Source organism: Gekko japonicus, unplaced genomic scaffold, assembly GCF_001447785.1.
Source record: "Gekko japonicus isolate JY-2015 unplaced genomic scaffold, Gekko_japonicus_V1.1 scaffold1149, whole genome shotgun sequence".
Taxonomy (NCBI): Eukaryota; Metazoa; Chordata; class Lepidosauria; order Squamata; family Gekkonidae; genus Gekko; species Gekko japonicus.
Window position 1 is genome coordinate 473,555 of NW_015167084.1, and position 25,517 is coordinate 499,071.

At 43.8% G+C, this 25,517-nt stretch overlaps 1 protein-coding gene across 2 annotated transcripts in view; it reads left to right on the plus strand.

Moving 5' to 3' along the window:
- CPT1A (carnitine palmitoyltransferase 1A (liver)) overlaps nucleotides 1-25,517 on the plus strand; it is a 90,768-nt gene that overhangs the window by 50,406 nt on the left and 14,845 nt on the right. Inside the window, exons 8-15 of one of the 2 annotated variants that reach the window (XM_015412833.1) lie at nucleotides 506-613; nucleotides 4,889-4,976; nucleotides 8,426-8,621; nucleotides 10,764-10,952; nucleotides 12,322-12,427; nucleotides 13,607-13,723; nucleotides 15,672-15,836; nucleotides 24,485-24,619. In XM_015412833.1, coding sequence (XP_015268319.1) covers nucleotides 506-613; nucleotides 4,889-4,976; nucleotides 8,426-8,621; nucleotides 10,764-10,952; nucleotides 12,322-12,427; nucleotides 13,607-13,723; nucleotides 15,672-15,836; nucleotides 24,485-24,619 — 1,104 coding nt within the window. Of the gene's footprint in view, nucleotides 1-505; nucleotides 614-4,888; nucleotides 4,977-5,429; nucleotides 5,515-8,425; nucleotides 8,622-10,763; nucleotides 10,953-12,321; nucleotides 12,428-13,606; nucleotides 13,724-15,671; nucleotides 15,837-24,484; nucleotides 24,620-25,517 lie in introns of both variants that reach the window. The other variant, XM_015412834.1, reaches the window with a different exon arrangement.

The following is a 25,517-nucleotide window of genomic DNA, read 5'->3' on the forward strand; positions in this document are numbered from 1 at the left end:
TTTTCCAGAAAAATCCCAGATACTTGGGAGGCCGAAATATACCCCCCAAATACCGATAATTTACTATATGGACCCCACATTTTCCTTTTGGTCTCTGCCTCACAAGAAACCTATGTGTTTTATTTAGTACTGGAGAGACATATGATTAACTGCTGCCTTTCATATTCATAGGCAATTTTCTGTTGTTTCATACATACACAGTGAAAAAAACACAGTAACATAAACCAATCACAAGAGCTTGACACTATTCCTTATAGGTTTTTGAAGCTTTGTTGCTCCTCGGAGGTGTAAAGTGCTTTTAATGTTTAACGATAAGTTTCAATATAGAGTTACCAGAGGAAGACTGCATGAGCTATGTTCTGAGATGAAGAGCTATGTAAAATGAAAAACAGGCACAGGTGCAATTTTGCAGCAGTGGGATCCTGTGCATTCATGATAAGTCTTGATCATGCACACAATATGAATCTGCTAACATAAATTCCTTTCTGTTCTCTCCACTCTCTAGGATTTCCTATATTTTACTCCCACCTCTGTGCAGGCAGCTAGAGCTGGCAATGCCATCCATGCAATCTTGCTGTATAGAAGAAAACTTGACAGGCAACAAATCCCACCAGTATGTACATTTTCCTCACCTAGTTACATACTCAGTCTTGTATATTCAGTACCTGTTAACCTGATGGAGAAGTAACTGATGGCCAGGAGTAAGGCCCATCCAGTGTAAATGTCATAGACTGTATCCAGTGGTCCTTTTATGCTGGCAGATAGGTGCTTCCACTTGCAGGGTAGGGGTGGCTTTTTCAACCCTTCCCCACAAACATTGTGCCCAGAGCTATTCCTGGACATCCCCTGAACCCCAGCGGAAGTGTTTGAGTGGCACAGAAAGCTGCAGCAGTAGTAGAGAGGTGAGAAAGTTGCATTGTACACATGGTGCTTTGCTCATTGTTGGTTGGATATAAGCAGGGCTATTTTGGGGCAGGAACGCACAGGAACGGAGTTCCGGCTGGCTTCAGAGTTGGCCACGCCCACTACAGCCAAAACCTCTGCGTGCGTGGCTACAGAGCGAAGGCCTGGAGAGTGCCCCCCCGGCAACTCCGAGGCGGGCGGGCCAGGCCAGGGGGCCCCCTGGAAGGGGGCGGGCCAGGCCAGGGAGCCCCCTGGAAAGGGGCGGGCCAGGCCAGGGGGCCCCCTGGAAGGAATGGGGAGCCTGTCCAAGGGCCAGCTTGCCTGGGCTCCCTGCAGCCGCGGGGCAACCGGGCAAGCCAAGGGAAGGCATGGGGGTGTGGCCTCATATGCTAATGCACTGTGCTGTCCAGGGTGTGACTTAATATGCCTATGAGTTTTTGCTGCTGGGTGTGGCCTACTATGCTAATGAGTCCCTGCTGGGCGTTTTCTACAAAAAAAAAAAGCCCTGAGGAAAGCAACTTCCTAACAGCATCAAACCTGGGGCAAGCGCCCCTGTTCTGGCCTCCTTTATTAGACTCTGCCTGTTTTCTGCCACTGACTCCAGGTGACTCCCTGTCCCATTCTCCTGATAACAATAAAGTTCCAGCACTGTCATTATCCTCTGATTGCTTTGGAGGGACTCCGGTATGCTCATGCACTGCTCTTGATCCATGCTGTCCATATGGCACCTATTAAAACCTACTTCTAATCCTTGCCCTATTCACACAGCAGATATGGGGCGATTTCTCACTAGAGCTGCCTTGCGGTGCAGCCGCCGTTTGCCCCGACACGAACATGTCAATTTCACACCCGAAGCTCCGGGGCTGCATTTTGACTCGCGGCTTTGCCCGATTTCCTCCACAGTTTCATGATCCTGGTTTTTGAGGATCATGAAACTGTGGAGGAAATCGGGCGAATCCGCGGGTCAAATGCAGCCCCGCAGCCTCGGGTGTGAAATTGACATGTTTGTGTTGGGGCAAACGGCGCTGCGCTGCGAGGCAGCTCTAGTGAGAAATCGCCCATGGAAAATCCTAGGAATTACACATGAAGGAGTGGAATTAACTCTTGGAGCCCTGTATCAGGTTGGGCCAGTTCTGAGGGAAAGTGGTTCCTCGTTCTTATGATTTTATGCTAAAGCGTTGAAGCAGAACTTTGGTATATCCCTTAGCAGGTGTGACTTTTCACTGAAACTCCACAGAAACTGGACCTGAGAGATGAGTTGTGCTTTCCTCACTGTACAGTACTTGGTAGGGTTGCCAGGTCCCCTCTTCACCCCAGCGGGGAAATTGGGGGGGGCATTCCAGGGGTGGGCAGGGATGCCTCCAAGTCCCACCCCCCAAAAGTGACCACCCACCCGGTCACCCCTCTCCCTCCTCTCCCGCCTGATTTAAAGGGTTTCAGCTGATCGGCGGCAACCACGTGGACCACCGACCAACTGGAGGGCCCTTTAAATCTAGCAGGATGGAGGGAGGGGTGGTTGCGGGCTGCACACTCGGCTCGCAAAAAGACTCAGACCTGGTGGCTAGCAACCCTAGTACTTAGTACTACTTATTTTCTTGGCCAAGTATCTGGATTCCCTTCCAATGGGAGGTGAGCACATTTGGCATTCATGTCTGTGTAACTATGGACTGAAGACAAAAGTGCAGAGACCCGCTGCACCGCAGCACAGAGAACATGTCCTCTCTAAGCAATCTAGTTCTCCATTGTAGTTTTCCATATTACTAGGATAAATATATGACTCCCGTTTCCTTCAGCTATTTTTCTTTGAACAAAATTTGTACACAATATTTTTCATGTGAAGTTAATCCACAGCCAGCTTTTCCGTATAAACTGTTTGCTCAAAATGTGAATAACTCTTGGATAACCCACCCACCCAGCCTCAGTTTTGTCATTTGTTATTTGGCTCTGGCATATGTAATGAAAGGGAGCCCAGTTAACATGATATTTTATCTGGCCTGCTTGTTTAAATCATAGGGGATGACCTGAATTTAATTAGTTTTCCTATGTAGTTCCCTCTGCTCCAGAACTGTCCCATACTTCAGAAAGAACAATGAGGCAGTCACAAAAAGGCCAATACAGCGTAATAGATTTGTTCCTGCCAAAAATTACCTTTAACAGACGGATTTCAGTCAACCGAGCATGATTTTCTCACCTTCCCCTCCTTCTGCACCCCGAATGCCCTCTAAAATGCAGGACCCCCAGGACCAGAATGAGGGGGCAATCAGAGGTCTGCATTGTATGTATCTGTGGGGTGTTAGGGTGTAGGGTGTAACCATCTCAATGAATCTTAAAATATCTTCCACCAGAATAAATTCAGAGCTTTTATAGCAGCCATTTTGGGGCTAAATCAGTTGCAGCTTAGAAAAATCCATGCTGAATTTTTCACCTATATGCAGAATATGCCACAGATTTAGACCTGTGTCTGCGTAGGTATTTCTTTGCCTTTGCATGTTACAGTGCATAAAGACACCCAGATACAACATTTCTTTCGATGCTGTGATATCTTTTTAATGACAGTTTTCATTTTTACAGTCTGTTGTGGTTCAAAATGCTGACTGCTGAAAGGGCATTTGTTCAGTTATTAATTAAATTCATTAGAGTTATGTTGAAGTTATTTAAGTGTCCTTTTCAACGGTGTTCTTGCCAAATCTTCAGACTACTTTTTAAAGTTTCTGAGTTAGGTGTGGGTAACTGTTGAACAGGAAAGTTACGAACCTCTATATGTGTGTGGTATGTACATGCTTTTTCAACTGTGTCTGAAATTGGATCTTTTGTGATATTTAGCTTTATACCATTTAATTAAAAAACAATGATTGTAAAAAAATGTGGGGATTTTAGGCAATTGATTTTATATTTGTGTGCTTTGGCATGTGTATTGATGAATTAGTTGTCTGTATATAGAACTGGTCCTTTAAACTTTCTTGCATTTCAGTACATGATTTCTGTATTTCTTTGGCACTTTAGTGGCCCTTCTTAGGACAAGGAAACTCTTGTTCCACAATATTATCTCTTAAAGAATATTGGAAATGACTTCTGAGTATGAAAATGATTGCGTGTGGAGTATCAAAACCTAAATGGCAGTCCTTGGCTGAGTTCAGACTGGCAGTTTGCCCCGATACAGGCACGAGCCAGAAATGTTTCACAACCGGATTAAAGGGGCCGTTCACACAGGCACATGTGTCCGGCGTTCCCCAGCCGTACTCAACCCGTCTCGTAACGCTTCCCTCCCGAGTTTAAAAGATACCAGGTGAAAGTGGTATCAAACTCTGGAAAGCGCGATTATCCTGTGTCCATCCCGTACCAACAAAGTGTGAATGTCGAAAGCCGCGTTTTTTTCAGGACACCCACGTTTTTCTCCTCCCGGTGTAACAGGCCGGATTAACCCCCCGGGCAGATGCTTCCGCATCAGTCGCTGCAGTGTGAATGGGAAAACCCGGAACAGTTTGTTCCGGGTCTTTTTTGCCACGAGTCCCTCCCACTTCAAACTGCCAGTCTGAACTTGGCCCTTAATATGTCTGTTGGTGTATGGGAAAGGGAGAGACTTGGAACAAATTTGGCAGTTTGAGCACAGTCAAAGGAACTGTTGTAGATTCTGCTATTGATAAATCTAGGAGAAGTCTGGGGCAAAATGGTTTTGGCAGGTGGTATTCTGAAAGCTGCTTCACACAAAACAAAAAATCTCTTAGAGGGAGGTCGTGCACACAAGTCTGTCTTGTCAACATGCAACAGAATACGTATATGCATTAGCCACAGGTAATAAAGTACTTGTGAGGTTCATGACATGGCCATCTCATGGAAGTGATTTCTGCACAGGAAAATTTCAGTTTGTGTGAAATGGCCCTAAGCCTCTCCAAATCTTCTATCTGTCTAACAAGCATGTGTGGTTTTTTTTCTCTTCACGTGCTAACTGTATCTATTTAAAAAATTTGAAACACTCACGGCATAGACTCTTCTGATGGGATCCACAGTTCCACTCTGCTCAGCTCAATGGGAGAGGATGTTTAATACCTCCCGTATTCCAGGAGAAGAAACAGGTAAGATGGACCAGCTGAAGCCCAAGAATCCTAAAGAGTGTGAAATCCTCACCAGTGTTTCTTCTTGAATATATCAGGCTGTTAACAAATATTCATATTTGCAGTATATAATTTGAGGGAAACGGAGTGAATTGTATTTTTAAAGTAAGTGGTAGCCACTGACACGGAAAACTCAAACCATGTTAAAATAACCAAATAATAACCAAAGACTTCAACTTGTAGTTTGAGACATTTTGCTTGTTCCTTCCCTTTTTCAAAAAAGCTGTTCCTGGGAAATTATTTTCTATCATTTTTGGATTTTTTGGGGTGATAATTTCTCTTTATGTTTCCATTCCTTCAGGTCCTCTTGGTTTCCCTTGCCTTCTTAACCTTCATGGGAGTTTATGTGCTCCATATAGCTTCACTGTTCTAAACATTTTGAGAGTGGGGTTGACTTTCCTTCTTTCCTTTCAGCTTATGATTTACAATACTGTCCCAATGTGCTCTTCTCAGTATGAACGTATGTTCAACACTAGTCGTATACCGGGCACAGAGACAGGTACAGTGTTAGTCCTGTCAATATATTTGGCCCCCGTTTGCATTTTAATTTAATTTAAATGTGTATGTCACAAAAGATTGACTTCAGACTATAGTATTTGCATATTGGTGAGGCTGTGTGATTTTTTGTAATTGAGAATTCATTGTAATTTTATCAGTGTGTGCTATAAGATCCATTTCTTAAAAGTTATGAACCATTTCAGTGTTATAGTAATCCAATAATAAGTGGATTGATGCAAGATAAAGTTAATAGTCAGAGTTGACTTCAGCCATCTGGGCTCATCAACTTTAGCATTTCTAATCTGCTTTAGGATGCCAAAGAGGCATTCAAGGCAGAGTACAACATTAAAAAATACAAAATTACTATAGTACAAAAGAAAAAAAAATCAATGCAACTATATTAAAAATAATTTCTGAAAACCAGAACACAAATGTATATATTTTTAAAAAACACACTGCCAGAAACATCCTTGGAAAGCACATCAGCATAAGATCAAACCAGGATATCTTCAGCCTCCATTGAAAGGCTCTTGAAGAGACAGATTTTGACTGGTCATCAAAACATCAAGAGAAAATAGCCAGGTCACGTTCTGGTAGAAATGCATTTCAGAGCATGACACCAACCCAAAGAAGACCATGTGATTTTATGCTCTTGCAAATCCCATTTCTTTTAGAAGGGACATTGAGCAAGACCACCAATACAGATGTAAGGTGAGAATGTATAGAAGGATGCTGGTGGATACTTTTCCACATAGTGTTTCTTTCTTACTTTTGTAAATCGTGATGGGAGATGAGGCTGGTTGTGTGAAACCAACCTAAGTAGGCAGAACATGTTTTAAACATTACTCTAATAAACTAATTTTCTATTGATAAAATTGTATTTATCTTGTTCCATAACAATATAGGTCAATAGTGGTATGAGTTGACTGCTAGGCATCACGGTAAGAAGTCTGTGATCATACTCTGCTCTTATGCCGACTCAATATTTTTTAAAGCCTTATATATGCAGCTGAGCTGTAGAGTGATGGACAGAAAGTTGAACGAGTCTCTTTCCTCTTCAAAGGACAGATACATGATAGTCTTAGGATGTATTTCCTGCAGAGACGATTTTATGCCTTCAAATGTGCATGCCTCTATATTATATTATTTCAAACTGACCAGAGATGGGAGGAAGCAAGACCTTGGAATCAAAGTAGGCAGGGTACATAAGGTTGAAGGTATACTCACTGTAGTTTCCTAACATTATTAACTGTGTGCTGCAAAAAAGACCATTGGTGATAAAAAAAAAAATGGATCCCCTTACATATAGGAACGGACGCAAATGGTTCATATACTTCTTCTGAAGTGGGCCTTGCAAAACACCCATCTAATAATTCATACTGTAACTGTTAATTAATTTGGAAGAAGTCTTCAACATTTTACCTACTCTTCTGCCTAATTTTAATTTCATTAAGTGACTTTACTTTTTGAATAATCTCTCAATTATCTAAAATCACTACTAATGCCCTCAATAATACTCCTTATTTCATATGTCATTTTTCTTAAGCTTTGCACAGCATGTTAATCTTTGATAATGAAAAATGATAAATGTTTACATTTGAGTTATTATTTGTTGGCTTTACTTTGAAACAATTATTTTACTCTGTGTGACTTAACTCACAGGTAGTGCTTTTCACCTTAGTGAAAGGTTTGATATCTGCACCACTTGTCTCCACAGCATGAATGTGGCAATATTTACATTTATTGGCTGTAAAAACCGATATTAAACTGTGTAGCTTGATTTATCTCCTGTGATTATGAATACTCATCATGTCCCCTGTCAAAACGTCAGAGGAGATGGGGGGGGTGTTAGCTTCCTCTCTGGGGTAAGTTTTGATGTAGGGTAAAACAGTCCCAGGAAGTCCCTCCCAAACAAATTATTCTCTGTGTAAAAGAGTGCCATACTACCCTTTTGTAATAAAGAACTGTACTAGCTCAGCCAATGAATGTTTGAATCTTTCCACAAAGGGGAGCAGTGGTGAGTAAGATACAAACTTGTCTTTGAAGAGTAGTGTATATGCGTACTCCTGAGCTGTTTTTATATGGAAATTCCTCCCCAATGGAGGTCTCGTGCGGTTTAACCTCTCAGTAGGGACGCACTCAGCTTTATTTATTTATTTATTTATATTTATTAATTAGTTAATGCTCCGCCTTTCTTCATGGTTAAAGGCAGCTTGTCAGTGGAATTTGGCTGAATTACAGGACTCTGTCTCAATCAAAGTGTATATTCCAAAACATATATTCAATAGGATAGCACAAGGCAGGGGTGCTTGCCTTTTTGAGCCTGCAGGCACCTTTGAAATTCTGACATAGTATTGTGGGCGCTGCCACAAAATGGCTGCCATGGCATGTGTAGCCAGCTACAAAATGACTGTCACAGCTTACTTTCAGTCACACAGTGAAGATGCTTGTGCTGTGGTAGTAGCTGCTGCCAAAGTAACATTTTTTAAAATCTGCACAACCAGTCGGAAGCCTGGCTGTGGGGAAAAGTCCATCTGGCCCCGCCCACTTTCTAGAAACACTCAGTGGGCACCAGGAGAGGCATATTATGGCACCCCCAGGCACCACATTGGGCACCCCTGGCATAAGGCCTGCAAACAGACGTTAGAGGTGGTCGTCCTTGTGAGCCTAGATTACAAAAAAGCGGCAACTTTATACAGCACAGCATTTGAATATTAAGTATGTTTTTAATGTAGAATTTTTAAGCAGAAATGGACAGGATATGTGATAAGCCTGTGTCTAAAAACAAATTAAGATTGGGTAAATGGGTTTTGCATGATAAATTGTTTTACAATTTGGAGTTGTGCTACTTTGGTCAAAATTTTATACTATCAAAAGCTTGCTCAATTCTAAACTTTGGGTTGTAATTTTAGATACTATCCAGCACATAAAAGACAGCAAGCACCTCGTTGTGTACCATAAAGGATGCTACTACAAAGTATGGCTGTACTATGATGGCAGACTACTGGCTCCCCGGGAGATTGAACACCAGATGCAGTGGATTTTAAATGACAAATCAGAGCCCCAGCCTGGTGAAGAAAAGTTAGCAGCTCTTACTGCGGGAGATAGGTGTGATCACTTTTAATTGCTATTTTTTTGCATAATTGACGACATTTAGGCCTTTTCCGACTCTTAAAATAATCTAGTTTGCTTCAATATTTTTATGAACAATCTGTGGTTTACAACTCTTCGTTAAGTGTTAACACAACTTTCCTGTGTTCTTATAATCTTCAAGTACTTCAGACCTCTGGCTCCTTCAAACAGATTGCAGGCTTCTGTTTTTTTGTGGGTTTGCAAGACAAATTAATTTTGATGAAAGTGCTAGCTGATACCGATATGATTTTTACTTTCCTTAGCATCACATAGCATTACTTCTCAAACAAAGGCCCCTGCCACACGGGAGGGAAAAACACCGGTCAAAATAGACACGCCGCAGCGGGATCCCATGGATCCCATGAGCCACGGCGCCGTTGCTCCCCAGCACGATCAGATGCCGGGGAGAAAGCCATGGTCGGGAGACCAAGGCAGCCGGCTGCGCATGCGTGTGCATGCACAGTTCGGGCAGGAGCCGGGGATGCGGCGGCAGAAGGACGCACCGGCGATCCCACGGCTGCGCTTGCTGCGGCCGTTCAGGTAAGACCTCCACAGGAGGTGGTTTAGTTTAGATGCGGGTTTTCGGCCAGAAGGGCCGGATCAGGGACGGGTGCGCAACGTTTCCCAGATGTTGCGGTGGGATCGCGCCCATTTGCTGCGCCCCCGATCCGTCCCTCTGCCAGTCCAAAACCTTTTGTGTGACCGGGGCCAAGGAGCACCATTATTAGTGCATTTTTGTCCTACCCTTCAAGAAGCTCTGGGCAGATTGGATATTTCTCTGTACATCCATTTTGTCCTCATAACAGCCCTGTGAAGTAGACTGGGCTGAGAGAAAAACTGGCCTGAGGTCACATGGTAAATTTCATGGCAAGCAGGAATTTGAATCTGTGTCTCTTGAGCCTGACACTATTTTGCATATCTTATGAATAGTGTAGCTATTGAAACCATTATTGTACTACTGTCTTCAGCAAAGGCGTTCAAAACAGCTTACCAATAACTTGAAATAATATAAAAACTTAAAAATACCATCACATCAGAACTGCATTTAAAAAAACCCCAAACCTGGGTAAATAAGTGTGCTTTAGCACCAAAATCTTACAGAAGTCTAGTGGCATCTTAAAGACTAATAACATTCAGGCCTGTGGCTATAGTGGGGCCTCTTGGGGGCCAGCCCCCCAACTTACCACCAAGGCCCCCCTGACTTCCAATTTTTAATTTTATATATTGTGCTCAGCGCCAGCAAGCCCCACACCGCGCTCCAGTCCCACGCCACTCTCTCTCACCGGCCACAGCCTCTCTCTCTCATTGTCACCGAGCTGGCAAGAAATCAAGCCCCACATTGCCCTCCAATCCCATGCCGTTCTCGCACTGGCTCCCCTGCCCAAAGAATGCCTGGTTGGTTGCAGAGAAGGCCGGGAGCAGGGCTGCTCGCTTGGGGGGGGGTGCCCACCAAATTAAAAAATCCTGGTTTATGGGCCTGATAACATTTATTCCAGAGTGAGCGCAGATCTTACTTCTTCAGATACTGCGAAGAAGAAATCATATTCCACATTTTTATGGTGAGAATTACTGAAGGAAGGAGGGGAGGAGCTGGCATTTATATTATAGAGCATCATCATTGACATGGTTAAAAGAATGGATTACATTATAAAATACCAGTTTATTAATGTTAGAAGGACATAAATTATTATTAGGATGGCATGTGTTTATTAGCTATGGAAAAGCAGATACTCATAAATATTTTAAACATTTTATCAGGAGATCCTTATTGAAGGTATGGGAAGAAGTTAAAAGACTTTTTTATACCAAAATACCAAAATGGGTTTCACCTTTAAAAGCGTTCACAAACCCAAATTTATTTTTAAAAAATGCACTGTTATAAAGATCTGTTGGATAACAAAAATGAACTAAAACCAATAGAAAACCTTAAAATACAAGAATCCAACTTAAGTTGGTGGGAAAGAGCTCAAACAGAATCAAGATATGCCAAAGATAAACAAATGGGTTTTTATTCAAGAATAACAAAAATGGACAAGATATTGTTACATACTGATGAGATATTCTTTTTGAGGTTGGTTATACTCACTAATTTGATGTGACTTCTGTGTATTGTGCCAGAGTACCTTGGGCCAAGGCGCGCCAGACATACTTTGCCCGTGGAAAGAACAAGCAGTCCTTGGATGCCATTGAAAAGGCAGCTTTCTTTGTTACTTTGGATGACACTGTTCAGGGTTACAGGGAAGAGGATCCAGTGATATCAATGGATGCCTATGCAAAGGCACTTCTGCATGGCAAGTGCTATGACAGGTACATTACCAAGTACATGGAACATAAATGCTGTGGGATCCTAAAAGGCCTTGAGCGATCTGGGAGCGATGTGTCTGCGGGACTGCCTCTTCTGTTACACCCCCGGGACAGCATCACGGTCTTCAGACAACAGCTTGCTGGTGGTCCCCAGCCCTAGGGATGTCTGGCTGTCCTCAGCCAAGGGCAGGGCCTTTTCAGCCCTGGCCCCGACCTGGTGGAACTCTCTGCCAAATAACATCAGGGCCCTGTGGGGTCTTATGCAATTCCGCAGGGCCTGCAAGGCGGAGATGTTTCACCAGGCGTTTGGTTGAGGACAGTGATGGTTGACATCATGGCTGGCACCCTACCTGGACCCGGTCCCCGTCCCCCTCCCCCGTATGTGCGTAGCACTCACAGATGGGAGGGAACTGCAACAATTTTCACCCCTTGCTTTTAATTATTGAATAAGGCCAGATACGGCTTTTATATGTTTTTATGGTTTTAGAATGTTGTACATCGCCTAGAGCCCCACGGTGGTGGGGATTAGGCGATCAATAAATGTAATATAATAAATAAATAAAATTACACACTCAACTTCATTTTACAGTAGGCAGAGTAGCAGGTTTGCTTTGTAACCTGCTACTCCGGTATATCTTTCTCTGACGTTCAAGATAATGCAAACTGCTTTTCTGATTAGCAGTGTGCGCAAGGGTAGCATGATTTTCTTCACCATAGCTTAGTACAATCTGTATGGTTACCACAGTTTTACACAGGGGATATTCACATTTAAATGATGGCTTTTACTTTGTAGATCTATGTTAAGATGTATGCTATTTTTTTCTTATGTTACCATTCAGTGAAGTGTTCCTGAATGTGTCTAAAAGCATGTGTATATTATACCTGTTTAATTATCATTGCTTTTCTTAACGATTCATAGGAACTGTACTTTTTGGTGAGGCTACTGAGAATCTACACACATACACACCCAGTTCCTTGGGAGAACAAGTGATAGCTTGCCTTTAATGTAGATATGCCTGAATTATAACTCTTGGTTAAAATCAAATTATAACTGTTGGTTAAAATCATCATCATTATCATGTGCTAATTATCAGTCTTTTTTGTTTCTTTTTATGTGGCGTGTAATGAAATCATACCTCCCAATTACAGGCAGCCGTATATGGCGCTAATATCTTAAATGTTAAAATCCCCAAATATTTCCTATAATGATGAACCTCATATGCTTCATCCTTCGCACTGTTGTGCATTTGCTGCTTTAAATGTATAGCTAATTACTTTGGTATTTGATTTTAGGTTATTTTTCATGTGCTAATGCTCAAAGATCAATCCTGACATATTGAATAACAAATGAGAAATTTTCTGTCTTTCATAGGTGGTTTGACAAGTCATTTACTTTCATAGTGTTCAGGAATGGTAAAATGGGCTTGAATGCTGAACACTCCTGGGCAGATGCTCCTGTTATGGGGCATCTTTGGGAGGTAAGTAACTATGACAAATAGAAATAAAGTAGCAGACATTGCAGCATACCTGTCTTTTTAAACAAACTAAGTATTTCACTGCTGATTTTACTTTTGGCCCAAAATGCACTTTGAGATAGTAGCTCCTTATTTATGTATTTTTTAAAATCTGCCCATCCAAATCAGTGAAAATTCTAGGAGTATGAAATAGCTTTCATGGTACTGCTAATGAGGACTAAAATACTAGAAGGTTCAAGGTGATTTTCTTCTTCCCATTCCCGTCCTGTTCTTGACCTAGTGATAAGAGTGTACTGTAGTTAGGTAAGTGAAGAAGTGGTAAATCAGTGCAGTAAAACTTAGAGATTCCAGTACTCTTGACAAACAACTTCAGAATTTTTAAGTTGGTCCTTTAATTGTAAAGGAACTTCTTTTATAAAGAATCACTGATGGATCTTGGTGGTGCGAAGCGGCCAACAAATTTTCTGTTAAATATTCTATTCGAAGAGCATCCAACTGAATACCTGAATGCCCAGCAAATAGAGGTTAGGACAGGTCAAGTGCTATGCTTGATTTTATTCACACAAAAGGTTTTCTGTAGAAAACATGAAGAAAGCATGATCTGTAGAAGTTTGACATTTTAACATATTGGTGTTAAATCTGGTATTCTGAGACTTATTATTTCACAGTTTATGGCTAAAAGAGTTCTTACAATCAAAGCTGAATAACTGGTGAAATTCACATATTTTGTAATCTAATTCAGTTCACTGGCTCATGGTGAAAAGGATTGCGCGTTCCCACCTCCTTGCCGTTTAAAGAGAACAAAGGCCACGGGAAGAGAGGAAGAGAGCTGTAAAACTCGAATCCTCGCGCATCTGTGTGCCGGATGCTGTGGGATGTCTAACTAAAGACTTCAATTCCCAGGGAGCACTGCTCTTAAAGATATATGGCAGTTCTACTTAACTACAGTTTAAAACGCTGGCTGGGGCAGCACAATACCTACATGCTGAAGAGATAAAATTAGCCATTTTTATAGGTCTAAAGTACAAATAAAAGTTGTGAAATACAAATCTTAACAAGTGTCTGTTGATATTTTTACATTCTGGTTCTAAAGTGTTTTCTGAAGAGTAAAAAACCCCACTGATTCTAGTCAAAGTTCCCTGTTTTAAAACAGGACTCACAATGTGTGTATTTTCTCCGCAGAATGTCATGTTTTCCGACTGTCTTGAATTGGGCTATACAGAAGATGGCCATTGCAAAGGAGAAATCAGTTCAGGCATTCCTATGCCTACCAGGCTACAGTGGGAAATTCCTGAAGAGGTAAACACAACACCAGTTATGGATTAAAATTATAATTGTTTTTCTCCTGAATCAAGTGTATTGCTGCCTAGTTCTGAATAGAGATGCTTGTTGGTCTGATTAGTCATTGGGTGCATCCAACTAGGAAGCTTTTTCATGACTTCTACTACAGAAGAAAAAGTACTGTGGTGTTGGCATGTCATGAACACACAGAAGTGCCATAAAATGTTTGGTGGTGATTGTAATCGGGTTGGATTTCTCCTGTTTTTAGCTGAAGCAACCTTGCTCAGTTTCCCTCTTATGCTGCCCTCCCGCCTATATGTCATTTATTTATTTATTACATTTGTTAATCACTCAAGCCCTGCAGGGCTCTGGGCGATGTACATCATTCATAAAAACATCAAGATAAAACAATTAAAACATTCATAAGGTATTTCAAACAAAAATATGGCATATATGAATTTGTGCCATTACAGACTGTTGACCACTTCACGGGCAGGGGGGAAGAAGGTAAAACAGATATGGAAAGCATCTGGAACAGAAGGGGCACTAGCTATGATGGAAACCGTTGCTATCCTCAACCAAAGGCCTGGCGGAACATCTCTGGCTTACAGGCCCTGCAGAATTGCATTAAGTCCCGCAGGGCCCTGATGGTATTTGGCAGAGAGTTCCACCAGGTTGGGGCCAGGACCAAAAAGGCCCCGGCCCTGGTTGAGGACAGCAGGGGTCATTTTGGAGGAAAAGAGTTGCAGGAGCTCATTAACATAACTTATTAGCGTAACTTATTTGCATATGCCACACCCCCTGACTTCACTGGAAGTGTGTCAGAAAGCAACACCCACCACTCAGGCTCCACTGGACTGTTTTGGATGGGGGGGGGGAATGCGCAGATCTGCCCTCGCAGAGGAGGGAGAGCTTGTACCTGAAGGCGGGCTGGGGGGGGCTCTGCAACTTACCTGGCTGCTTCTTGTTCCTTGTGGCCCGACTGAGGGCTGCTGGGAGCAGGGGGTGGTGCTTGTTGCATGTACCTGCCCCCTGGGCTCCTTACTGCCGGAGCGCCGCTCCTGTGCGCTCCCGCAGGAAATGACGTGTGGAGGACAGCCAGATAGCTTTAGGGCCGGGGACCACCACAGCAAGTTGTTATCTGAAGAGCGTAATGCTCTTCCAGGGACATAATGGAGGAGATGATCCTGTAGATATGCTGGTCCTTGACCACTCAAGGCCTTGTAGGTCAATACAAAAGGGAATTAGATAAGCATATGGAGCAGAGGTCCATCAGTGGCTATTAGCCACAAGGTATAGATAGGGACTCTGGGGCAAGTGATGCTCTGTCATCTTGGTGCTTGGGGGGGGTCAACAGTGGGAGGGCTTCTAATGTCCTGGTGGAGGACAGCCAGATAGCTTTAGGGCCGGGGACCACCACGGCAAGTTGTTATCTGAAGAGCATAATGCTCTTCCAGGGACATAATGGAGGAGATGATCCTGTAGCTATGCTGGTCCCTGACCACTCAAGGCCTTGTAGGTCAATACCAAAACCTTGAACTTGACTTGGTATTCCACTGGAAGCCAGTGTAGCTGGCACAGCACTGGATGTATATGTGCCATCCATGATGTTCCCATCAGGACTCGCGCCACCGCGTTCTGGATCAGTTGGAGCTTCCGGGTCAGTTTCAAGGGCAGGCCAGCGTAAAGTGAGTTGCAATAATCTAGCCTGGAGGTGACCGTTACATGGGTTTTGTGCATGTGGGTTGCTTGGTCCCTGGCATAGCCTTTCAGGGGATCAAAAGGAGCTGCTAGTAGAAAGGGAAAGTGTGGAACGTTCTGTTTCTGCCAGTGGAGAATTGGAAAGATAAACCTGTACCTTCTTTAAAGCCAAAATAACATTGCTAAATGAAGACTCTTAACTTTTCATTTTGGTTTTTATTTTGTACTGCTTTTGGTGTAATGTGACATTTATATTGCTGTTTAGTGCCAAGAAGTGATAGAGAGGTCCCTGGAAATTGCAAGGCCATTAGCGGATGATGTGGACTTCCACTGTTTTCCTTTTGACACATTTGGGAAAGGATTAATGAAGAAAACAAAAACTAGTCCTGATGCTTTTGTGCAACTTGCCCTTCAGCTTGCTCACTACCGGGTAGGTTTCACTGGCATTTGCTTGTAAAACTGGTATAGAAAATGTTTTTATTCAGGATCATAGTCAAGCTCTAGTCCACCTGCTACTATGTTAGTTGCAGCAGAAATTGTACCAAGCTCTTAATCATCTGCTGTGAAGAGATTTATGGTTCCATACATTAATTTTGTGACTCACAACTACATACTCCATGCAAATGTATTGGAAGGTGATATCCTTTTTAATACGTGTGTGGAAGTGTGAGCATAGACTGTACAAAGGCAAATCTATTCTTAACCTTCAAGGATCATAAGTTTCAAGAAGCATGTGATGCTATTTGCATTATATTTTTGTCTTCAAAATGTTTTTGGTGGAGTTCCTTCCTGAAGTCTTTGAAGGAGATATGTGACAGGTGGGTGTCAGTTCCTACGGGAAACTGATAATGACAAATGTGGTTTTCACAATGGAAGAATGTACTGTCAGGCTCGTGCGTGTCCCGGGGGGGGCGCCCCCAGAGGCCGTGGCGCCGGCGGGTAGTCCTGGGCGGAGGGGCGACTCCCGAAGGTCGGCAAGGGAATCTCCGGAGAGCTCGGGACCTCAGACTGACAGGAGACGGGGTTAACAGCACCCCCACGGTCTCTCAGTCTGGATGCTACGATGCCCTGTTTCTCTCTCTCTCTCAGCGTCAGGATCGCTACTGCATCACCTCCTCCCTGGTCCCTGTCTCTGCCGGGCTTTTATTACTCGTGCCGTACATTCGGTGCCGCCCCTTCCTCTCCCGGGTGAAGGCCCCGCCCCCCTTTATATGGAGGAACGCCGGCAGGGCGTTTCCCCGCCCGCTGGCAGGTCCGCCGCTGGCGGTCTCAGTGGCTCCTCGGCCGCGCCGCCGCCGTGCAGTTCCCGCCCCCCCGCCAGCCCCAGAGGTGTCCCCGGGGCTCCTTGCGGTCGCGGCTCCTCTCGGGCCGCGCCGCCCGCTCCTGGCGCGCCCGCCGCTCCGCTCTCCTGCCGCCGCATCCGGGCTTGTTGGGCGATTGCTGCCGGGTGAGTAGGCCCGAGGGTCGGGGTTCGGGGGTCCTTCTTTTTCTTGCCCCTCCCCTGGGGTCTCCTGGTCCCGGACTTCGGGAATGGAACATGTACATAGTTGGGTCTCTGAAGTCTATGAGGTAACTAAGTTTGCAGACTTCAAAGTGTTAAAAATAGTAAAATCCAAAAGGGTCTTTCCAAAATGGGTGGCTGCAGGGCTTTTTAAAATTTATTTGAAAAAGAGGTGCTGGAACTCTCAAGAGGGAAATGAAGTTCTCCGGTTGCTGGGTGAGTGGGACAGTCCTTTACTTCTGGGATAAGCTCCTCCTCCTCAAGCAGAGTCGGCCTTGAAGCTTTGATCCAGGTGGGGGAAGGGCTTGTCCCCTGGGACTCTCCCAGTCTTGCCAGCCCTGCCGACTTAGCAGGACGAGTCTGAGCAGTGCTCCTTCAGCGCTGTGATCCAGGAATAAAAGCAGAGGAAGAGAAGACCGTTTTAAATTCGAGCTGCAATTGGCGGCATTGAAAAGCAGCCAGTGGCACCGGGAGAACCCTGGTAAGCCACAGCTGAACAGCAGGCTCCCACCAGTCTCTAACCCTCGGGCAAAAGAGACCTCCCTCGTTCAATGATCCCCAGAGGGACAGTGGAGCCTGCAGCAGTGGCAGGATGACGCTGAAGATCCGGTGCTCTCCCTGGCCGTAACAACTACGGCAGAAGCCTGCAGCTGGGGTCCTCACCACCTCCCCCAGTAGTCCTCTTCTGGATATTAGGGAGAGAGACTCTACGTCTACACCATCCTCAGGTAAGGAAGAGGGTGAACTCTCTGAGGAAGAGGAGGAGGTAGTACCCATGGTGCAGTCTCGACTGTTTCCACAGGAACTGTATACACACATTCCCAAAGGTACTGAGAACCTTAGATCTATCCACTACACCAAAGGAGAAGGACAATTCTGACCTGGAATTCCAACTAGGTTCTGGTAAACTGATGCCAAAGAGATCAGAGAGTCAATCAGGGTTGCCACTCCCAGCAGCTTTCTATAATATAATGACAGTAGAATGGGAAAATCCCACGAGGCTCAAGGCTAATCACCCATTTTCCCCCCTAAATTCTATTCCTTAACTCCAGAAGCTACTGGGAGACTTAAGTTGTCAGTAGTGGATGAACCAGTCACCAGCCTGATCTCCAATTCTGTCTTACCAATGGAGGCAAATGGCCTGCCAAAGGATCAGTGTGACAAGAGAATTGAACAAGCACTGAGAAGAGATTTTGAAGCTTCCTCTTTGATCCCTGAGGGCATCCACAGTAGGGTTGCTGTTTGCCAGAGATGCCTATGATTGGGCTTCAGAATTGGCATCAGCTGAAAGTAATATACCCAAAGAACTCAAGGATGAGTTTAAAAAGATTGCTCTGGCAACAGCCTTTGCTGCTGATGCAACCTTGGACGCCTTGCAGCAGTCAGCCAGAGCTATGACATGCAGCGTGGCAGCAAGAAGGAACAATTGGCTAAGGAACTGGGATGTGGATTCCTCAGCACAGGCGAAGGTGGCGGCCATCCCATTCAAAGGAGGTAATCTGTTTGGTGAGGGCCTGGATAAGTACCTTATAGAAGACAAGGACAAGAAAAAAGTCCTGCCACCTAAAAAGAAAGACAACAAATCATGCAAAAAGTTTCAGTCCTTTCAGGACTTCAAGAAAGGAAATAAGCCCAACTACTCCAGATCATTCAAAAGAAAATGGCAAACCAGGCCACGTGATAAGCCTTCCTTCCATCAAAAAGGGGACCAGAACCCCAATACCAAGAAGGGAGTTTCAGCATGACTACTCAAGTACACCGGAGCTCTTGGGGATAGGAGGCAGACTTCGGCATTTCACATGACATTGGAAAACCGTGGTAAATGACACATGTGTCCTGGACACAGTGGCCAACAGATATGCTTTGGAATTCAACACCATTCCTCAAGATCAGTTCCTTCAAATCCCAAGGAATCAGTCAGTGGTCAAACACGAACTAGTAGAAGGGGCAATTCAACACCTCCTGGACAGAGGTGCCATAGAATGGAATTCACAACTGGCCCAGGGGGTATATTCAGTTTTTTCTTAGTTCCAAAAGAGAACGGAGACGTCAGGGACATCCTGGACCAAAAATGGCTTAAAAAGTACATCAGGACCAGGAAGTTCAGAATGGAGACCCTGAGGTCCATTCTCTCAGCCATTCAGGCCCAGGATTTCTTAACATCTGTCAATCTCCCTGAGGCCCACTTGCATGTTCCAATCCGTAAGGCGCACCACAGGTTTCTGAGATTTGCCTATGAAATACAACATTTCCAATACTGGGCCCTCCCATTTGGCCTAAAATCCTCCCCGAGAATGTTCACAAAAATCTCAGTGACAGTGGTTGCTCACCACAGGTTACAGGGGGTAGCTCTCTTCCCTTACCTGGACGACATCCTAGTGAAAGCTCCATCGCTACAACAAAGCAAGGAAGCATACAAGAGCACAGTCCAAGCCCTGTGCGATCACGGGTTTGTGATCAATTGGGAGAAGAGAAACCTCCAACCAACTCAAAAATTGGTTCTTCTGGAGGTGTTAAGAGACACCCAGAAGGACAGAGTGTTCTTGTCCCAAGAAAGGGGACAAAAAATCAGTCTCCTGCTGTCGGAAGTACTAAAGAAATCCAGAGCAGAGTTGATGGTAGTAACCAAGTTATTATGAAATATGGTGTCCTGTCAGGACATAGTTCACTGGTCAAGATTTCACACCCGACCCCTGCAGAGATTTTTGCTTCCATATCAGGATGCAATAGCACACAGGAGATACAAGGTGCTCCAACTACCTGAGAGGCTGTGCCAACAACTAGGGTGGTGGCTGGATCCCTTGTGCAGGGCTCCCCATTAAGAGACCCATTGAGAGTTGTAATGACTACAGATGCAAGCCTGTGGGGCTGGGAAGCACACTCAAAAGGGCGGATGACGCAGGGAACCTGGTTTCTAGAGGAAACCTCAGAGTATAAATTTCCTAGAACTCAGAGCCATAAAGTTGGGGTTCCTGAAATTTGAGGACTTCCTCTCGGGGCAGCATGTGCTGGTCCAGATGGACAACATGACTGCAAAAGCCTATGTGAACAGGCAAGGGGGAACCAGACATCAATCACTCCACAAGGAGGCATGCAGCCTGTTCAGGTGGGTGGAGGTTCACCTGCAATCAATAAAAGCAGTACATGTGGCAAAAAGAGACAACATTCTAGTGGACTGGTTGAGCCCGAGGCAGGTAAATCAGTCAGAGTGGTTGTTAAGCAAAGCAGTATTCAATCAGATTTGCAACAGATTCAGGACAGTAACACTGGACCTCTGCCACGAAACAGAATTGTCAAGTTCATCAATTCATGTCAAGAAGAAAAAATCAGTATGCGGTAGGGACAGACTCTCTCAATTGCGACTGGCCAAAGGGTCTGTTATATGCCTTCCCACCGATACAGTTAATCCACAAGGTGCTACAAAAAGTGAGGGAGCAGAAGGCAGAGGTAATCCTGGTAGCTCCGTTTTGGCCAAGAAGGGCCTGATTTCAGGAATTAAAAAGTCTCTTCAAAAGAGAACCGTGGTGTCTACCCAGGCAGGGGGATCTTCTGATGCAGGGGATGACAAGTCACCTTCAGCCGGGACTGCTCAGCCTTACAGCCTGGAGGTTGAGCAGAAATTGTTAGAGGGCGTGGGTTTCCTGGACAGAGTTATAAACACCATGTTAGCTTCTAGAAAGGGGTCCACTAATAAGATGTATAATGTGACTTGGCAAGTGTTCTGCTCATGGTGGGCAGATCATAACTTGGACCCACTAAGAGCCGTTGTCAAAGATGTCTTGATATTTCTACAGGATGGGATCGACAAAGGGCTTAGTACGAGCACCCTGAGGAGACAAGTTTCGGCTATCTTGGCCATATGGAGACTTAAGAAAGGAAAATCTTTGTTGCAACACCCACACCTTTTTAAGGGGGACAACATTTTTAGGCCACTGCAGGTGCACCACTTGCCAACATGGAATCTTAATACAGTTCTCAGGGCCCTGTGCAGACCCGCATTCGAACCCATGGCATCCTGCCCACTAAAGGAGCTAAACTTCAAAGCGCTATTTTTGGTGGGGGTAACCTCAGCCACAAGGGTATTCAAACTGAGGTCATTATCAGTTATTAGGGAACTTTGCATATTTCACAATGATAGGTTGGTTCTTCATACAGATCCGTCCTTAATTCCTAAAGTGAATTCCACATTCCATAGGACGGAAGAGATTAATTTGCCTTCCTTCTGCCAAACCCTAAACATGAGGAGAGGTAATGGCATTGCCTGGACGTCTGTAGGGCACTCAGCTATTATACTGAGAGGACAAAGCCATGACGGCAATCAGAGACACAGTTTGTGTCATTCCAGAAATCATCTATGGGTACGCAGGTCTCTACCTTGACCTTAAGCAGATGGATCACAGGGTGTATTATAGAGGCCTACAAAGCCATGGGGCAAGATCCATCAGAGGGGATTAAAGCACACTTCTTAAGGGGGGGCCTACCTCAGCGGCCTATAGATCCTTTCCTTCACTTGAAATAATTTGCAAAGCAGCCACCTGGAAGTCAGTACATTCCTTTACCTCGGCTAAGGCAGCTCTCAGCCGCAGAGTTTTACAATATGCCCTGTAAACAGAGAAGCTGACTACTCCCTCCCCTGGGGCACACTGCTTTTTCATGTCCCAGAAGTAAAGGACTGTCCCACTCACTGAACCACCAGAGAATGGAAGGTTATCTTCACTTACTGTGAATCTTTCTTTCTCAGTGGCTTGGGAGTGGGACAGTCCTGCCCGCCTGTGAGGACAGGGGAGTTAGATCAGGTACGCAAAAAAAAAGTGTGTTCATTTTCATGTGACTGTGCAGGCAGGTGCATATAGGTACCTAAGATGTTCATGTGTATAGGGTTCAGAGATTACTGGAACTGGGAGACAGTTCCTTAGGTCAGTTGGAGAGTACTCACTCCTGTTGGGTGGAAGTGTGTTCTTTCCCTCTGACAGCTTACTTGGGGGGAGACACGGCTCGGAACAGACTGGGAGAGTCCCAGGGGACAAGCCCCTCCCCTGCCTGAATCAAAGCTTCAAGGCTGACCCTGCTTGAGCAGGAGGAACTTATCCCAGAAGTAACGGACTGTCCCACTCCCGAACCACCGAGAAAAGAAGACTCACGGTTAATGAAGATAACCTTCCATGTTCAATCTGTATACTGAAAACTCGTGAACTTTTAAACATTATAAAAAGAATTTTGTCGAAGAGGTTCTGGAACACTTTTTCAGTTCATTCCCCCAGAAAAAAAGCCCTGGGTGGCTGGCTAATAAAATGATAGCTGAAATTCAACACTTGAAAGCATTCAAATGGATATTCATTAGGAGAAAATATTCCATATGCTGGTGTGGACTGCATTGCCTATCACCCTTAATAAAGGTGTTGTGGAAAGGTAGGTCACCTTACCATGCTGTAGCATGCCACAAGTAGTGTTGGGATCTGCGTTTCTTTTTAATAAAGGGGCAAAGAGGAGTATGCCATCTGTAGCGTGGAAGTACAGCGACTTGGTGTCAGGTAGCCCTGTCATGGATCTGGAATGTGGAGGGGGTTTTCTTCTCCTCGTTCCCTGTCCAGCTTTCTCAGGCTTGACCTTGTAGTCTCCAGCTGCATTATTCTTGCTGGGAACGTAACGGCTTTTTGCTAAGATTGCTGCTTGCTTGCTTTGCCGCGCGCACGAACAATAACCATTGGCTTTTGCTCATTGGGGGGGGGGGGGATGTTTGATTTCACTATAAGTCAGAGGCCCTTATACTGAAGGTTATTCCTGATACAAGCTGTATACGTGATCATTAGTTCTAGATTCATCAATAAACACTTATCTTCTTATGAAGCCTTGTGTGGTGTGACCTGACTGACGATCCTGACACTTGGTAATATAATTTGATGTAAGGTACTGCTAGACCATCTCTTTTTTTCATCTTGTAAAACTTTGAATCTAATTCTTGGTTTTTGCCATTCCATATAAACGTATTTATTTGCTTCTGCCAGTCCTTCAGAGTCTTTTCTGGTATATTGATTGGTAACATCTGAAATTTAAAAAAGGCAATATGTTCATTTTTATTGTAGAAATTCTTCCCAGCTATGATAATTTTAATTTAGTCCATCTTTCCATATCTTTTTGTATTTTCATCCAAACTATTTTGTAATTATCTTTAAATAGTGTATCATTTTGCCCTGTTAGGTTTATTCCCAAATGTTTAACTGGATTTGATGTTATTTCACATCCTGTAATTTTCTTAATACTTTCCTCTTCTTGTTTCATTTAAAATTTTAAGATTATTTTCATTTTATTCCTACTGATTTTATACCCCTAAAAAGACCCATATTTTTCAATTTATTTCATTACATATTGCATTGACAGATGAGGATTTAAAATTGTCAAAGCCACATAATCAGCATAGCTTTTCAATTTGAATTCTTCTCCATCTAGTTTCAGTCTTTCAAGTTTTGAGTATTGCCTTATCTTGGAAGCAAACACCTCCAGTGCAAGAATAAATTAAAGTGGTGATAATGGGCATCCTTGGTGTGTCCCCTTTTCTATTTGAGACCCATCTGTTAATACTCCATTAATTAAAATTTTTGCATGCTGTTTCATATAGATACTCTGTATCCAATTCATAAATCTGGGTCCACAGTTCAAATACTGTAGCATTTTTTTGTAAAAAAAATACCAAGACAAGTTGTCAAATGCTTTTTCAGCATCTAAAAACATAAATGCGACTAAAAAGACCTTATTCTGGTACTTAATTACAACAGCGAGAATGATTTATGCACAATTTTGGAAAACAGAGAAAGTGCCAGAAATCGAAGACTGGATACAAAAAGTTCTGTTCATGGCAGAAATGGACAAAATCACGAAAAAGTTGAATAATAAAGAGGATGAAGTGTTTTTTCAAGAATGGAGTGACTTTAAAACATATCTGGAAAAGAACTGGGATGTGAAACAAAACTTAATATGTTTAGATCAATATTAAGTCAAATGATGTTATCTTGAGACTGTAATGATAAGAAAATGATATAATTGATGATGTAAAGTAATGTGGAGTAGGGGGGGAAGCATTGCGGGAAGCCACCGGAGGGAGGGGAGGAAATGGGAATGGGGTAGATAATGGAAAGGATGAAATGATTTAATTATAAATGTTAAATTCCTAAGAAAAATAAAAAAATTGTTTACCAAAAAAAACATAAATGCTGCCAAACATAAATGCTGCCCCCCCCCCCCCCCATTTTTCACAAATTCTATTGCATTAATTACAAAATGAACATTATCTTTCTGGTACAAAACCAGATCACAGCCATTACAGAAGTAAAAATGTTATAATCCACATTCAATAATGAAATAGGTCTATAGACTGTGGTGACATTGAATAATTACCTTCTTTATGTATTAGTGTTATATGGGCCTCTTGCCCTAGAAATAACAGGTGAATCAGATGCTGTTAATTTGGGTGATACATTGCCTCAGCACTTAGGCATTTCTCATATAAAAGTAATTCATAGTGTGTGTTTGGGTTTTCTGACTGCTCCCATATAAATCCCACTGCGTATTTTTTATTTAAGGACATGGGAAAATTCTGCTTAACTTATGAAGCATCTATGACCCGTCTCTTCAGAGAAGGTAGAACAGAAACAGTTCGCTCATGTACTGTTGAGTCCTGCAAGTTTGTGCAAGCTATGGATGACCCAGCAGAAAGTGTGAGTTTATTATGGCAATATTATGGCCTTATGTTCATTTATATGTATGTAAACTTTTCCTTGTTGAACTTAGCAGTAATTGCATTCATGGCAAGATGAATACTGTAATAAGCTGTTGGAAGACCTTTCAGTTGTTTTTCCTTATAGGAGCTACAAATATCTCAAAACGGGTTCCGGTGTTGTCAATAAACGTTGAGCCATTAGGAGAAACGGCACAACTTTACAAAAAGAATTTTATTTGTGGCCCTGCTCATGTCACCTCCACTTGCTTAAAATGTGATTTTGTTCCTCCTGTCCTACTATCTGATGTGTTCTGTCCCCATTCAGCCACCTGGAGGATAACCCAAGCACACTGCCTGCAACACATGCTCTCTACCCAGCACTGTAGTGTGCCATGAAGTGAACGCCTTTTCTGCAGCAAGTAGCATATGATTTACCCACCATTAGTGATGAATGGAGAGCTTGCTGGTAGAACCAGCTACAACTGGGGCTTGACGACTGCTTCCCCCCAAAAAAGCATTCTCCTGAACTGCTTAATGCAGGCCATGTGTTTGATGGCAGGACATCAGTTCCACAGAATGACTTGGGATCCTAGTGGGCCCCATTCCCTACCTGATAAGCCTTGACTCTGATGCTATTTATTTCTATTTGTATCCCGCCCTCCCTGCTAGCAGGCTCAGAACGGGTGGCAACAATGGAAATACAAATAATCAAAACAGTTTAGAAATAAACGATACTCACGGGGGGGGCAGTCTCTCTCTTTCCCCTGTTCTCTCTCTTCCCCCCGTCTCTCTCTCTCTGTCTCTCTCTTCCCCCCGTTCTCTCTCTTCCCCCCAGTCTCTCTCTCTCTCCCCCTTCTCTCTCTCCCCCAGGCTCTCTCTCCCCCCCCGTTCTCTCT